The sequence below is a fragment of the Nomascus leucogenys genome, chromosome X (assembly GCF_006542625.1).
Source record: "Nomascus leucogenys isolate Asia chromosome X, Asia_NLE_v1, whole genome shotgun sequence".
Classification (NCBI taxonomy): Eukaryota; Metazoa; Chordata; class Mammalia; order Primates; family Hylobatidae; genus Nomascus; species Nomascus leucogenys.
The window spans coordinates 115,296,931-115,314,514 of NC_044406.1; the positions used below are offsets into that span (position 1 = coordinate 115,296,931).

Below are 17,584 nucleotides of genomic sequence, written 5' to 3' on the forward strand. Positions count from 1 at the left end.
CTCACCGTATTTTAGTTCTACCACTGAAAATGTAGGTGGCCCACAATGACACATTACCAAAACTCACAAAGATTATGGAACTTCCTCCATTTGTCAAATGTTTATATTTGTCCCTAAAGAATTTTTTATTGGGGATAAATGTTAGAATGTTCTATAGCTTTCTTTAGCTTCAAATGTGGCAAAACTCTTGCATTCCAGGTGTTAGACTCAATGGAACATCCAGATATTCTGGATTTTTTATGCTGCAATTGAAATTTCAATTAAGTCATCCTCTTCCGATATAAAGGTTTTAGTGACCAAGTGATTGCATGCATTAAATAACAACTCCTTTAAGTCGAAAGAGCAATGACGCTTTTGAATATGCCTAAGGTCAAAGCTTAGATAGCAGCAAGAATGGGCACATTATGTACTGCTGTCCACCAAGTGGTTAGGGCGAAACAAATACTTCTCTCACCTTCAAGTAAAACAAAACTCTTTAACTCCAGATCTTATTATCAGCAATATTGCTGTGACCTTGTGCTGAATATGAGGGTGGGAAAGGGGGAGAAAAACAGAAAATAAAAATGCAAATAACCAGGAAGTACAAGGAAACCACTCTCTACCAACTGCTTCAAAACTTGTGGGCCCTTCACTAGCCCCACTCCAAATCACAACAGAATAAGCCTTTGGAGACTCAACATAGATAAAATGTAACCATGAACCACAGTGCCCCCAGCTATGGGCATCACCTATCTCCCCTTGGCTAACAATCCTTTAGGCAGAAAAGGGGGAAAGAGTCCCTTTTTAAGAATCTGTGTACACAGAATACCAGGTAACTCCACTAAAGCAATTTTGTTTTGTTCATTTGAGGATAAACTAGTGTTCTATTCACTTTGTGGCCCTGATGAGTTTTCTGAAGGTACAAGGGGGAAATAAAGCAATGCTAGCTATGCCTTGAGAAGATGTGTCTAATGGTTACATATCATATCATCCTTAAAAGGGAGCTTTTTAAGATGATTAACGTGCCTGCTGATCTGTCTGTTCTCTGAACTCAAACAAAAAACCACCCAATTAAAGAACCCACCTTAGCTCAGGTCCATAGTTTCTAGTAAAGAATGGAAGAGACAAGGTCCAGAAAGAACCAATATCCAGAATGTATTCTTATTTGTCATGTAAATCCTCAGCTAAGCATGCATAAGGAGGATCAAGGCAAGTCTTAAGACAATACAGAAGCAATCTAGGATATGGCTGAAGAGAGCACAAGGCTAGGAGTAGAGTAGTAGGGGATTGGTTCTCCTTCCACCACCACCACCACAGTCCAAGTCGCCACCATCTTCTCTCATTTTGATACTTCAACAGCCTCCTGGCTGGTTTCCCTGGATAAACCTGCCATTCTCTGCATCGCAGCCAAAGTGATCTTTTAAAAATGTAAATCTGGGCTGGGCGTGGCGGCTCGCACCTGTAATCCAGCACTTTGGGAGGCCGAGGCAGGCAGATCAAGAGATCAAGAAATCCAGACCATCCTGGCCAACATGGTGAAACCCCATCTCTACTAAAAGTACAAAAATTAGCTGGGCATGGTGGCATGAGCCTGTAGTCCCAGCTACTTGGGAGGCTGAGGCAAGAGAATCCCTTGAACCCAGGAGGCAGAGGTTGCAGTGAGCCGAGATCACACCACTGCACTCCAGCCTGGTGACAAAGCGAGACTCTGTCTCAAAAAAAAAATGTAAATCTGATCATAATTTACCATTTATAAGTTGTATGACCCTGAGCAAATTATTCAGGGCAAATGACTCAACCTCTCCATGCTTCAGTTTCCTCATCTGTAAAATAAGGATGTAGTTCAAAGGCTGTTAGGAGGATAATGAGCTAACATTTATAAATAACTTGGAACAATAAGTAACACATGTAAGGACTAAGTATCTGCTATTAGTATTACTTTACCACCCACCCACCCACCTCCCTGCCTTAAAAACATCTCAGTGGGTTTCCTTTACTCTAAAGCTAAAGTTTGACCTCATTAATATGACCTACATAGCCCTCCATATGATTTGACTCTACCCACTCACCAGCCTCATCTCAAGTCACCCTCTTTCTCACCAGTCCCTAACACTGGCTTTCTTACAGCTCCCAAAAGGAGCCATCCTCCTTCCCACCTCAAGACCTTTGCATATGAGGTGCCACCTGCCTCAGCTTTTCTCTCCCACACTTCACTTAGCTCATTCACATCTCTGGAAACTCAGCTTAAATGACACTTCCTTAGGGAACACTTCCCTGATCTCCCAGTCCACATGAGATACCCATGTTATACTCCCTCATTAGCACCCCTTGTAAGCACAGAACCACACAAATGCCACCACCATTACATTGTAGTATCTAATGCCTATCTCCTCTATTAGAATGTAAGCTCCATGAGATGAAAGACTTTGTCTTATTCACTGCTTTATCCCAAGTGCTTGGCCCAGTACCTGGCACAGAGGATTGCTCAATAAATAGGTATTACACTTTAAAAAAAGGTCCTCCTTTTACTCTTTTTCCCTCTCCTCTTGCTTCTTTCAGGGAAGTGAGGAAGAGCAAACAATAAGGTGCAATAGCACGAATTCCATGCCATCTCCCCTCTCCCTATTCATCCCTTTCCTCTATTCTTACACCTCTCCTCCTCCCCTTCCTTTCTACCACCCTTCACAGCTGTCCCTTCATTCCTCCGTCTTCTGAGGTTTCCTCTCTTCTCCATCTCCTTCCAGCTGGCCACCACCCAAAGAGTCACTGTAAGACTTCACCCCTAACCACAAACTGCCTGTAATGAAAGGCACTGTTTATATTCAAACCAGACCCATGGCCAGAATGTGGTGGTCACTGTAAATTATCATGGGGAACAAAATTTCAGTATCTCCAAAGAAGGAGCATAAAGATATATCAGAGATGATTTTTTTAATTGTTGCTACTTGACTACCACTTGGCCCAACTCCCAAATGTCATGCCACACCATTGTAAACATAGTCCTTATTTAGGACTGCAGAAAGAAGCAGGGTTACATCACATACAGAAAGAGCCCAGAATGTCTGAGTGGAACGAATAGAACATCTGAATACTGAGAAACTGGTTGTGAGACCAGGACCCATGGCAACCCTGTTAGTTCCATGATCTTGAACAAGGTCATTTAACCTCTCTAAACTTCAGTTTCCTCACCTATTAAATGGAGATGATAATAACACCTACTTCATGAGGTTGCTAGGAATCAACGACCTCAGTATGTTTTAAAGCACTTTGTAAATTATAAAATGTTCTATGCAAATATTTGATTTATTACTCAGGTCTAACATTTCAATTAATTCTCCTTTCAAGTCTCACTAATAACAGTTAATGAAAGTAACAGAAAATAATATTCTAAACCTAAAATTATTATAAACCTTAATGAGATGATATGTATTTTACCTCATAACTACTTCATTATTAAACAATTAATAATTATTGTTAATAATTATCATTAATTTTCCTACTTTTATTTTGCATTTGAACCTATAACTTACCTGTTTCTTCTGGTGTATCACTGTTTTCACTTTCTTTGAAACTAGTTTTATGTCTTATGTGAATGTTCACCCTAGAGATCTACTCTAGTTCCAAAATATAATGAGTTAAGATGTAAGTATCTTATATACATGGAGCTTTTCTAGGCACATTCCAGCTACTAATTAAAATAATGGGTCACAGTTCCAGTTGTGACAAAGGTTTACAAAATAAAATTTAAAACACAGCTGTTAATTCATAAAACAGAACACTTCATAAAATTAAAACAGTGTTAATGTTTTATTTTATTTTATTTTTGAGACAGAATCTCTCTCTCTGTCGCCCAGGCTGGCGTGCAGTGGCGTGATCTCAGCTTACTGCAACCTTCACCTCCCACGATCAAGCGATTCTCCTGCCTCAGCCTCCCAAGTAGCTGGGATTACGGGCGCTTGCCACCGCACCCAGCTAATTTTTGTATTTTTAGTAGAGACAGGGTTTTGCCATGTTGGCAAGGCTGGTCTCATATTCCTGACCTCAAGTGATCCTTCTGCCTCGGCCTCCCAAAGTGCTGGGATTACAGGCATGAGCCACTGCGCCCAGCCAGTATTTTATAGTTTTTTAATATTAGTGATTATTATACCTTTGGTCATCTCTCTCCATTCACTAGGAAGTCAATTTCAACATACAGAAATTACCTGGTATGCTTATTCTCTCAATATGACAGATTTAGTGTGACAAATATTAAATTTCACTCATGAAAACTAGGATTCTATCTACCTATATAAATAAGAATTCCGAATACCAAAAGATCATTTTAAAATTGTATAATTCACTATCATGTTTATCATTATCTTTAACACCTAAGTGACTACAATCTACTAACCACCAGCAAGGCTTTCAGCAATGTATAAGCAATAAAGACAGAAATACTATTTCTTGGGCCTATTAAGGAAATGATCAAAAATTTCCTATCATATATTAACATTCGCTTTTAACTGCATACCTATTGTTCTCTCTACATATTCTTTAACTATTCAAACACTGGCATTATAAAAATAATGTTGTTATTACTATTTCAAAATATTGCATAATTCTTCATTAATCTCATTTAGTGATGACTGTACTGGTGATTCAATGGTTAGATGTTTTACATCTAGTTAAATTTCCTCTTTGGTTTTAAAAACATCACTGTTGTGATTTGCTGTCACATTCTCTCAAATTAAAATGCAACACCTTCTAGTCTAGATTAACAGATTAAATTATTTTTAAAGATTATATTATAAAATCTTAAAAAATGGAAAAAATACCTTATAGCCTATTGTCTTCCGATAATAAAGAATTTCCTTTTCCAGGAGCTCAAATAAGCGTGGTGGGAAAAATTGAAAATCCTGAACATTTGGCTGTTTTGGAGGCCGTGGAGCCTATGAGAGGAAAATGTATTATATATACTTATTTTCAGTACATGAAGTAAACTTACTTATCTTTTACTATTTCTGTTATATATGGAACAATAAATACAATAAAATCCATTTATATGGCTGGGCCAAATCAAATACTTTTTTGTACTGTTATATTTTAGAGACTATGATTTGGCAGTGATACAAGTAAATCTGACCCATAGATCATGTTGCAAGAGAAATCTACTTTAGGACATAAAAACTGGCCTTTTACAGTTCTACCTTTGGAATCTTTGGCTCGCTGACACGCAAAGCCTCTCTAAAGTAGGCATCCACTGCGTAGTTTGCTTTGCGTTCTCGTTTAGGAGGTTCAATCCATTCCACCATGCCAAGCTATACACAACAAACAACAACAAGGGGTTTAATGACTCCAAACAGTTTTATCAAAATCAAGTACATCAAGGCTGCAGAAACATAAGAAAGCAAAAGCCATCAGGAAGAATCAAAACTTGCCTTATAAATCACAATTTACCTCCAAAGTTCCAAAACATAGTGGTACACCAAGTTTAGATGCAAAGACAGTTTTCTTTATTTTTATGTGAAAGTAGCTTTAAAAATTAGTTCTTCCTTGGTGATTGAGAAGAATCTGTACAATCTGGTTTTTTTGGTCAAATTAAATAAATAAAAGGTAGCTAATATAGACAGAAGAGTAACATTGACTGTGGTAACTGTAATACGTGTATGAATTAGAAACAGATGAAGGGTAAATAATAAATATCAACATGATAAGCATATATCCCTTCAAATTAAGAGAAATATTCAAATGAGACCTTCTGGAAACATAGGTATGGCAGAGTTGGAAAAGTTGGTGGAAACAGAAAGACCAGGATTCTGCTACTTCACCAGTTATATAACTTTGGGGAAATTATTTTTTTTCCATCTGCAAAATGAGAATAATAATACCTACCTTGAGGATTATATATGATCATATATGTGAAAGCATTAAGTAAACTGCCAGGAGTTAAATGCAAGATATTGTTAAACATCCAAAGTAGCATGAACCATGATTTGGCAGCATTACCAATTTTACCCTATTATCAGCTAGAAAATATAATTTAACAGTCAACAGACAAAACTGACACTACAATGTTCTGGAGCCTGAGAAATGGCTTCCTAATTCATATCTTTCTTTATTTCAGTCCTTAGCCTAGTATCTTTACATAAAAGGGGGCATTAATCCACCATTAGTTGTCTCACTCTACTTGATCTAATCTAAGAGCTGAATTCCAACCTTGGCATCGTATTTTAAGAGTGGATAATAAACCAAGATGACCAGGATGGTTAGAGATCTACAAATTCTCACAGTGTCTAGAGAAGTAATGGCTAAAGACAGACACAATGGTGACATTCGCATATGAAAGTATATCAAATAGAAAAGAACACAGTCCTTCATTGATCCATAAGATTAAAATCAATGTGGAAAGTTAGAGAAAGTAGATGGCTACTCAATATAATTTAACTATTCATTAATTACCTACTGTATTATGTGCAAGTCAGTGTCAGGGATATACACATGAATAAAATAATCTCTTTCATCAAGGAACTTGTAACTCAAATAAAAAGTTTTCTGAGAACCAGAGAATATAAAACAGTGAAACGACCTACCCTGAGAGGGATAAGATTCCCAGCACTACAGTGTTCAGAGGCTGCATATCTGTCTTGGATGCTAAAGATGAGATTTCTTAATTATAAGAAACTTAGCATAAATGACCTTCTAACTCTAAGAGCCTATGAGATATCGCTATTATAATGAGATTATTAAGTAAAATGAGAAATTCCCACAGCAATGAAACAAATTTCGCTTTTCTTTCAGATGGATTAATGTGAAGCGACAGTAATGAAAGAGATATTTTATAAATAACCAATATTATATCTTTCTCAACTGGAGTAAAAATAAATTAATAATAGTTTAAACTAACATTCTACAAGTGATGTATTTAGCTATTTAACCTATACTTGTTTGATGGTCTAGGCATTCAAATTTGAAACAAACATTAAAGGCCAATTCCTCAACTTTCAAAAAAAGAATAAATCATATCGAATTAGTTTATTTTACATAAGAGTACATTAATGCTAACTTATCTGGGTTAATTTATTCAGGATCACAACCATCATGACTTAATTTACCAGGTATGGTTGTAAAAGTAATGCAACTGATTCAACAAACCATATATGAAAATCTACCTCAATGTATAATTTCCATGATTTATAAATGACATTCTTTCAAGTTTTCACTTCTCCTCAAAAGATAATTAAAACCTATTTTAAGAACCTATCTAGAAAACACAAAGAGGCAAAAATAAAATATAATCTCAGCTCAGAATATTCAGAAAAAAATGTGATTCTGGACACCACTGTTACTGTCAGACATTTAATTATAAAAATACAAGTCATCATAGTTATTAAAATTCTCTTTACGCATCATTACTTTGCTAAAATTAGAAGCACAAGGAGACCAGTTAGAGATAGACAAGTATTTCACTAATTTTTCTCTAAAAATGTGGATAAGAAGCTCCATGGTATTTAGACTCCATTGTTTAAAATTTTTCCACTTTATAAAACACTCCTATTACCTATAAGTCTGCAGGAATAATTGTAAAATTAATAAAACTTATATCACATAATGAGATCTCAAAAGCATATTAGAAAGGCAATTCCCACCCTGTGCAGATAGGCCATCACCTCCATCTCAGCAGGATAAAATATAAGCTGTCTAAGTGAAGATTAGAGATAGGACAACCTGACAAATACAAGTCAAGAAACTAAAAGCTATCAGAAGCAATAACAGAAACAAAGCATTATCAGCATACTAGCTACAATGCAAAACCGAAATGTCTCACCTCTCATTTTTCAGTAAAATAAGTACCTAAGAATGAACTTTTCTATTTTAAGAAAATTCATTTCTGTCAGTTCTAAAATATAACAGCTTTACAGAGCAATTTGAGCAACAAAATATATAAAGATAGAACTGGATTGTAACTCAAAACATCCATGAGTCCATACTGATATAAATAAATAACTGAAGACACAAATAAATTGGGGAGAAGGGGTAGATCTTCCACACAGAAAACTATCAATTAATAAATACATATAGGTGGAATGAAGAAAATACAAAATTACCATTAGGCAAACACCACAATAATAACTACTGCAGGCAAGCTCCACCAATACATGCTAAAATCAGTGAGTAAAAGTTTGAGAAAGAGCTCCCCACAAGGTATTTATCAATTACAGAGGAAAAAATGGCAGACGATGTATTGGAAAGCCTGGATTCCCAGGCAGAAGCCTGCCACAGGGGCGCTGCCCTGTGGAGCGACTCTACTAAGGCAATGCTGAGTGGAAATGTGAGGTTGGAACTCCTACAGAAAGTCTCCAACAAGGGCACTGCCTAGTGGAATTGGAGGTGTTGCAGGGACCCTAGAATTACAGAGCCACCAGCATCGAGCAACTCCTATCTGGAAAAGCTGCAGGCACCATACTCCAATTCATGAGAGTAGCCGCGTGGGCTGTACCCAGCAAAGCCCTGGAGGCAGGACTGCCCAAGGGCTCGGGACCCCATTTCTCACACTAGTGTGCCCAGGATGGGGGAAACAGAGTCAAGGGAGATCATTTTGGAGCTTTAATGCTGGGTTTTGGACTTGCGTGGGGCTTGGTACCCCTCTCATTTGGCTAATTTCTCCCTTCCAGAATGGAAATGTTCACCCAATGCCTATATAATCATTGTATCTTAGAAATAAATATCTTGTTTTTGGTTTTATAGGCTCACAGCTGTAAGGAACTTGCATTGAGACTGAGATGAGACTTTGGGACTTTTTAGCTGATGCTGGAACAAACTAAGACTTTTGAGGACCATTGGGATGGAATGATTATAATTTGCAATGTGAGAAGGACATGAGATTTGGGAGGCCAGGGGCAGAATGCTATAGTTTGGATATGTTTGTCCCCCAAATCTCACGTGGAAATTTGATCCCCAGTGTTGGAGGTGGGGCCCAATAGGAAGTGTTTGGGTCATGGGGGCAGATCTCTCATGAGGGGCTTGGTGTAGTCCTCGAGGTAATGAGTGAGTTCTCTCACTCTATTAGTTCCTGACAAAGAGCCTAGCATTTCCCTCCTCTCTCCGGTACTGTCTCTCTCTCTGTCTCTGCCATGTGGTCTCTGCACACACCAGCTCTCCTTTGCCTTCTGCCATAAGTGAAAGCAGGCTGAGCCCCTCACCAGAAGCAGATGCTGATGCCATGCTTCTCTTACAGCCTGTAGAACCATGAGCCAAATAAACCTCTTTTCTTTATAAACTACCAAGCCTCAGGTATCCCTTTACAGCAACACAAATGTGCTAAGACAGTAGATATACCAATTACCCTGATTTGATCATTACACATTGTATATATGTAACAAAATATCGCTCTGTATTCCATAAATATGTACAATTAGTATGTGTCAACTAAAAATAAAAGGAAAAAATAATATAGTCTATTTTTTTAAAAATGCAATGTGGGATACTAGATTAGATCCCCTGGAATCTAACACCAGTTAATTAGATAATTAACCAATGTCCTTTTCCTGGCACAGGAAAGGATATTAGGAGAAAAACTGGTGTTAATTTCCCGGTTGTGATCATTATACTAACATGTAAATTGCTAATATTAGGGGAAGCTGAGTGAAGGATATAGGTTAGCTCTGTACTATTTTTACAACTATTTTGTAAGTCTAAAGTAATTTAAAAATAAAAACTTTTAAAATCCCAGCCTTAATTTCAGTTTAAAAAACAAGATAAATAAAACCCCCATTTCTTCAACAGACCACATGTAACAAAGTCCTTCTGCATTTAAGTAACTAAATGTTACTAATATTATTATTCATATAGTTAACATTAAGTGTCAGGCATTATTCTAATAACTTTATGAGTATTAACTCATTTCATCATCAGAATCCCTCTATGATGTAACTATTATAACCTCCATTTGGTAAGTGAGAAAACTGAGAATACCCAGAGTCACTTAATTAGTGACAAGAGTTGAGATTTCAGCTCCAGAATTCAGGAATTCAACCTCAATCCTACACTGCTTCTCAATAACAAAAGTAGTACTAGCAGTAGTAGTAGTAGTAGTAGCAGCAGCAGCAACAGCAAAAATGATGATGATGATGATGATGATGATGATGACAATAAACCAGTAAAACAGATGAAAGATATACCTTGCATGAGATATTCAGACCTATATCAAATTTCACTCTAGAGCAGGGTATTTTAATAGGTAAGTGCCAGTGTTATTTTATAATTGTTAAGGGGAGAAATGCTCATTTGAGGGTCTAATGGTTGAGAGTAAAAAGTTACCTTCTGTTTTTCTCTATAATCTTCTCCTTCAAACTTGTATAAACTTTGTTCAATGTCCATTCTAAAATTTCTTAGAGAAGACTCTCCCATTTTTTGCAGGCGTTCATTCATCTCTGCAGTCTAAAGGTGAATACATTAAAATGAGAAAATTATCACTGAATTACTTGTAAAAGTCTGTGGATTCTCTACCTTTCTAATAGTCAGGTTTTGACATGAAATATCCAGCCTGTTAATTTACAAGGTATGAATGCAATGCTAACATCAAACTTGAAGTGCAAATTTTACTTGCCCAAGTATTTCAAATATTTAAATGGTGCTTCCCAAGTACTCTCACTTAGGCTTTCTTTAAAATCTTTTATCAGTGAAGTTGTAGCCACATTATAATTGCTCTTGCATAATTTAAATGGGACAAATAGCTAATGCTAAGAGAAAGGCAAAGATGGACTAAAAATACACATTTTGCATACCGATATGAAACATATTAACACAAGATTATTCAAAATGCAGGTTATTACCTGAACTACAAAATTCTTCTGAAAAGCAAATTCAACCAGTTTACAAGATATGTAACAAACATAGTAAAATACACCATGGAGATGAAATCAGCAAAATCCACACTGTGATTAACTCAAAAGGCAAACAACCTAGTCTTTTCACCAAATAAATTACAAGGAATACAATACATGGCGGGAGAGGGGGCCTATAGATTTTAATTATAGAGATGAAATCTCAACCATGGCAATTTGTATTTTGATTTGCATTCTGATTTAAAAATGAAAAGAAAACTTTTTAAGTATAAATATTTATGAAACAATTGTAAATTTGAATACTAACTGGATATTTGGTGTTATTAAAGAATTATTGTCACGCCTGTAATCCCAGCACTTTGGGAGGCCGAGGCAGGCGGATCACGAGATCAGGAGATAGAGACCATCCTGGCTAACACGGTGAAACCCTGTCTCTACTAAAAATACAAAAAAAATGGCCAGGCGTGGTGGCGGCACCTGTAGTCCCAGCTACTCGGGAGGCTGAGGCAGGAGAATGGCGTGAACCCGGGAGGCGGAGCTTGCAGTGAGCCGAGATCGTGCCACTGCACTCCAGCCTGGGGGACAGAGCGAGACTCCGTCTCAAAAAAAAAAAAAAAGAATTACTGGGGTTTTTCAGGTGAGACAATGTTATAATGATTATCCTTAAAGAGTCCTTCTATTTTAGAAAAACACAGTGAACTATTCACAGCTGAAGTATGTCTGAGATTTGCTTCAAAATAATCTAAGGAGGGGAAAAGATAATTGGGGATATAAACAGAACAGGACTGGTTGATGGTTGTTAGAAACAGGTGACAAGTACTTCGGAGCTCATTATACTACTCTGTCTACTTTTACTTATGTTTAAAATTATCCATAATTTGTGGAGAGGGGAAGGTGAACTAAACACAAAATTACAATATTCTGAAACAACTTATTATGCTTTAACAAATAGTGATTTAGTATTTCATGAAATGTTTTATAAAAGATTTTCAATTAACCAATGTATCAGTAGATGATTTCTAGTCCAGTGCAAAAAAAAAAGATTATAAAAATATAGTCCTGGTCAGGCATGGTGGCTCATGCCTACAATCTCAGTGCTTTAGGAGGCAGAGGTGGGAGGCTCACTTGGGGCCAGAGGTTCAAGATCAGCCTGGGCAACACAGCAAGGCCCTGTCTCTAAAAAAGAAAACGAATTAGATGTGCATGTTGGTACACGCCTGTGGTCCCAGCTACTCGGGAGGCTGAGGTGGGAGGATCACTTGAGCCCAGGAGGTGGAGACTACAGTGAGTTATGATTGCACCACTGCACTCCAGCCTGGGTGACAGAGCAAAACCCTGTCTCTAAAAAAAAAAAAAAAAAAAAAAGGCATTCCTTATACATGTGATTAAACATAAAATTTACTTGGCTTTTACTTGGCTTTTAGATATAGTATTTTCAATAAAGCATTAGATATAAGGTCACTCAATTTTAAACTCTGGTTCTTAGTCTTTCTCACCAAAAAAAAGTTTTTAAGCCTTAATCTACCCCTGGAAATAGATCTACAAGTTGTTGGAGAGAATATGAGTTATCTGAAACATCTAGATAATGTAGATAAACATGTACAATGAAAATGTAAGTATGCTGAAGTATGTTGATATTAAAACAATCCAGCATGAAAATAAAATGCTATTTTAACTAACCTTCTTTTCCCCTCTTTCCAGAATAGTTGTAATGTCTTCCTCTGTCAACTCACTCTCTTTAGAAGCAAAAACATGGGTGGCTCCATGCCGTATCATTTGTAACATTTCCTCTTTTGCCAGCTTGTTAGACTGTTGGTCAATGAGTCTTCCTAATGATAAAAATTGAAATTGTACATATTCAATCCATCATATTCCAAAGAAGGCATAATCATTCTAATCAGACATTACCACATTTAGCCATACATAAAGCTTTAAAGAACAAAAAATTACTGAGCATTAAGGTTATTTGTTTAATGAACAACCCTACAAGTTTTTCTTCTAGCATACTTTCTATTTCTATATGAATTCCCTTCTGTAAAATTCAGTTAAAACCCAGAAGGACAGAAACTTTTTCTCATGTTCAAACTCTGTTTTCAGATCAAACTTCTCTATATGAAAAGGTACCCTCTAATATGTTTTCAAAAAATTAAAAGTAGCCATTTTATCTGCTAAGTAATCTCAGGTACTTCAAAAAGCATGCTACTGACATTCAAGAATAAGCTAGTGATGTTCAACTACTCCATATATTAAATGCCAGGGTTTTAATTCAGAAGATTTCAATTAGCATTTTTTGTTTGTTTGTTTGTTTTTGAGACAGAGTCTTGCTCTGTCGCCCAAGGTGGAGTGCCGTGGAGCGATCTCGGCTCACTGCAACCTCTACCTCCCAGGTTCAAGCAATTCTCCTGCCTCAGCCTCCTGAGTAGCTGGGACTACTGGCGCATGCCACCACACCCAGCTAATTTTTTGTATTTTTAGTAGAGACAGGATTTTACCATGTTGGCCAGGCTGGTCTCAAACTCCTGATCTCAGTTGATCCGCCCGCCTCGGCCTCCCAAAGTGCTGGGATTACAGGCATGACCCACCTCACCTGGCCTCAATTAGCATTTTTAAATTTTTTCCTTTTATTTTTAGGTGATACATAACAATTGTACAGACTCATGGGATACACAGTGATGTTTTAATTTTTCCTCTAAGTTTTCAAATTTTGGTCAACTTTTATTAAAAGTAATCTCCGTTGAAGAAAACTACATGTGTTTTACAAAAAACACCTAATTAAATTTCTATGAATAAATACCTTGTTGTATAACAATTGAATCGAGTCTCAGTTTTATCTCAGCTCTTTCTACAATCCTCTCTTCAACGGTGTTGTCAGTGATGAGACGGAATACACGTACTGGTTTCTTCTGACCAATACGATGTGCTCGATCCTAGTAGAAAGAGTCCTAATATAAGATATTGGATATTCTGGATAAAATTTAGAGTATAGCCATCATATGCTATAAAATTCTAAAAATAAAATTAGTTCTTTTTCTCTAGATCTGACACTTTGGAAAAGAGCATGATGAATATTGAGAATATCTAAAGACCACTGGGAACAAAGAAATCTGCAAATATTATATTGTACCATTAATAGGAAACTTCCAGGACAAAGGGCAAAGCACCTGTGAGATGAATAAAAGAGGGAGCTGAAAGTTTCTGGATTGAGTTACTAAGTAACTTTAAGCCACTAAATATAAACATCTTCCAAGCTAGCAAGGAATTTTATTAAGTAGTTAGTAAGGGTTGCTATGGTGGCAAAAGTCTGCTTTATCTCATCATCAGGCACTTCTTTCTGCTTACTGAGGGATATGCAGTAAAGAGTTATAAAAATTAATGGGATATTAATATCCTTACTATTCAGTAGTCTAAAACTGGTCCTATGGTTTATAGTTGGAATAGGTGACAGGTGGCAAACTTCTAGTGGTATAAAACCATCTAGGGAGAGTATTTTTAAAACACAGAAGCTGCTAGAGCAAATAGGTAAAGGGAGGAGGGTGGTAGAGAAAAAAAAATTTAAGTTCAAAACAGGCCTTGTACTAAATATAAAAACACTAGAGCCTAGTAACAAAGTTTCAACACAGCACATTTTTAAAACAGAATGCAATCCCCTGCACATATGTACATTAAACCTGAACCAACAAATCCTGAAAGATGGGATGCACACTAAGACTTCTACGGAAATGAAGTGCTATCACCATTAGATTTTCCAGTTCAGTAACACTGTAACTTACTGGGGCTTACTCCTAGTTAATCATATCAAACAGGTAGTTCAATACCATCGTAATGTAATAATAATTACGCCAAAGCATATTGATTTTGGAATGTTCCAGTGGTCAATCCCTTTCAATTCTCTATTATAAAAGGAAAGCCTTCTAAGTTATACCTCACTGGCATATGACTTTTCATTGCTCCCAAAAAGACAATTATCCATAGCTATATATTCAAAATCCTAAGAAGTTATTTTGCATCTTTTTACTTCTAAATTATATTTCTTTATCTGAAAATGTTGAGTCACATTGACAGAAGTTGTAGCTCTAGTTCAATAAATGACACCAAAATACCAAAGGGGTTACCTGTAGTGTCATGATGAAAGGTCAGAGAAACTGCTCCCTAAAAAAAAATTTTTTTAAGTGTAGAATAGCTTTTGCATGGTATCATTAAGTAGCAAGTGTTTTTCTGGAATATATTCCTTTCTTACCTTTTTGCCTTCTCTCCCAAATTGTTTTTTATGAAAGTTAAAATCCTACCTCCCCTAATTTAAGTACTAAGGATTTTAATATATTTAGTTGTTAAGCAGAATAATAACAAGAGATTGTTTTTTAATCCTTTTCATTAAAACAAATTTATGTGTCCTCTTCAATCTGTAGGAATGGGAAAAAAACTGACATTTCTATTTCATGATAAAAACCAAAATCAACACATAAATGCTACAGTTGGATCTGGGGTGTGTTTGTTGTTTGCTTTCATTTCTTTTGTTTTTGCAATTAGCATAGCAACTGTGTTTTCCAGGATAATCGACTGTAACTTCTGCAAAATCTCTCAAAAATTGTTACCTTTTTATCATAAATGACCTTTATGTGTGTAAATAGCAACAGTATCCAGAGCTATGATAAATTTCTCACACCATTAAAGATTACTAACCATAGCTTGTAGATCAACCTGTGGGTTCCAGTCTGAATCATATAGTATAACCACATCAGCACTTGCCAGGTTAATTCCGAGACCTCCAGCCCTGGTACTTAGCATAAAGATGAATTTGCTACTATTAGGAGCATTAAAAGCCTCTATTGCTTCCTTTATTTTTAATTGATAAAGGGATAGAAGAAAAAGAGAAAAATAAAATTAGACTATCAGGGTCCTTAAGAAACAAATAAAAACACTTAATATACATATAGAAAATCTTCACACACTTTATAATATTCCTTATAAATATACTTTATAATATTCTTCCATCTTCAAAAATATTTAAGCATCTATACATATACTGTACTGTGTGAATTTCTGTAGAAAGTATATCACATAAATGAAGTTCCTAATCTTTAAAAGCTTACATCAATAGAGACAAACTTAGAACAATTACATAGACAAATTTAACTAAGCAAGTAATAATTCATTTACATTATTTAAAAACAATAATGAAAACGTTTTGAGTGAGAGCTGAAAAATACCTAGGAGGTGAAATATCAGAAATCTCAACTTCATTTCCATTAGCTTATGAATGATTAGTTTAGAAGATCAACCAACAGAGAAAATGGTTTACAAATGGGAATGAGGGCAACGGATAAAGGGGAAAGTAAGAAGATTTCTATCAGTATGGTAACAAGGAACAAGCAGGTAAGTAATGAAGAAAATCAGGATGACAATCCAGGGATATTTAGTAAAGAATGTTAAAATTATTATGAATATTCTTACTATATAAAGATCTCATACAAATTAATTAGAAAAACAAAGTCCAGTAGAAAAATGAGCAGAATAAAAGAACAGACAATTCAGAGAACAAATACAAATGGTTAGAAAACACAATAATAATGTTCATTCTCGCTAGTAATCAAATAAATGCAAACTAAAACAACATAATAACATTTTTGAAGATTTAAAAAAAATGATAATACTCAATGTTGACGAGGGGGCGGTGAGACGGGCACTCTCATACATTGCTGCTGGGAGTATAAATGGGTACAACCTTTCTGGAAAGCAATTTGGCAATATGCATCAAGAGCCTTAAAAATGTTCATACCCTTTGACCCAGAAATTCCACTTCTAGGAATTTATCCTAAGGAAATAATCAGAGATGTGCACAAAGATTTATGTATAAGGACTTTCACTATAGCATTATTTATAATAGTGAAAATTTTGAAACAACCTAAACGATCAAGAATAGGGGGATGAATTATTTATAGTACATCCATAGGGTGAAATATCCTAAAATTACTTTTACAATTATTTTTTACGGACATTAAAAAGTACAATATAATATTGAGTAAAAAGTATCAGGATACTGTACTTTACATATAGTATATGAAGTCTGATACCAATTACTTATACATATTACATATACCTAAAAAGATAGGCCAGAAATACTTGTATTTAATTTCAAAACTTCCTTCAGCAGTCATACATTACTTGCATAATCACAAAGTATGGGCAATCTTTTTTAAAATAAATGGATGGCATGGTCAAAGTTTCAGGAAGAGAAGGTAACTCCCACCATCACAGGCAGCAGAGCAGGTAAAGGGGGCAGTATAGAAAGCAGCGTGGTGTAGTGAGAGGCACCTTGGTGTAGAGGAAATAGCAAAAACTTGGGCATGAATCACAACTTCACCACTGATTACATCTGTGATTCTGGGCAAGTATTTAATCTCTCTGAGACACAGTTTCAAATGGAGAAAATTATACCAATACTTTACCGCGCTGCCGGGAGAATTCAATTGGAACTTTAAGTTGCCTAGCTTATAGTAGTTGCTTGACAAATGTTAGTTCCTTTCCCTATAAAAGTGAGGAGGCCAATTAAGCAGAGGTTACAGGAACTGAGTCAGACGATGACCAGTGGCTTTGTTAGCTGAATTTAGCTGTAGTAATGGAGAAAGGGAAAATCTGAGAGCTGTTGAGAAATAATTACTTATTCCCAGCTGGCACACAATCAAAGTAAGGAATCAAACGTGGTCTTCTTCTTATCGGGAAAATAGATGAAATGACGGTGTGGACAACATAATGGGAAAGCAGGGCATTTCTAAGAAAAAAGG

At 36.0% G+C, this 17,584-nt stretch overlaps 1 protein-coding gene across 7 annotated transcripts in view; it reads right to left on the bottom strand.

Moving 5' to 3' along the window:
- Positions 1–17,584, bottom strand: part of SMARCA1 (SWI/SNF related, matrix associated, actin dependent regulator of chromatin, subfamily a, member 1) — a 77,208-nt gene that overhangs the window by 29,360 nt on the left and 30,264 nt on the right. For 5 of the 7 annotated variants that reach the window (XM_030806954.1, XM_030806952.1, XM_030806951.1 and 2 more), the window contains 7 exons: positions 16,579–16,614; positions 15,483–15,635; positions 13,597–13,729; positions 12,483–12,631; positions 10,276–10,395; positions 5,166–5,276; positions 4,794–4,907 (listed from right to left, as the gene is read on the bottom strand). In XM_030806954.1, coding sequence (XP_030662814.1) covers positions 4,794–4,907; positions 5,166–5,276; positions 10,276–10,395; positions 12,483–12,631; positions 13,597–13,729; positions 15,483–15,635; positions 16,579–16,614 — 816 coding nt within the window. The remainder of the gene's footprint in view (positions 1–4,793; positions 4,908–5,165; positions 5,277–10,275; positions 10,396–12,482; positions 12,632–13,596; positions 13,730–15,482; positions 15,636–16,578; positions 16,615–17,584) is intronic. The other 2 variants (XM_030806953.1, XM_030806948.1) reach the window with 1 other exon arrangement.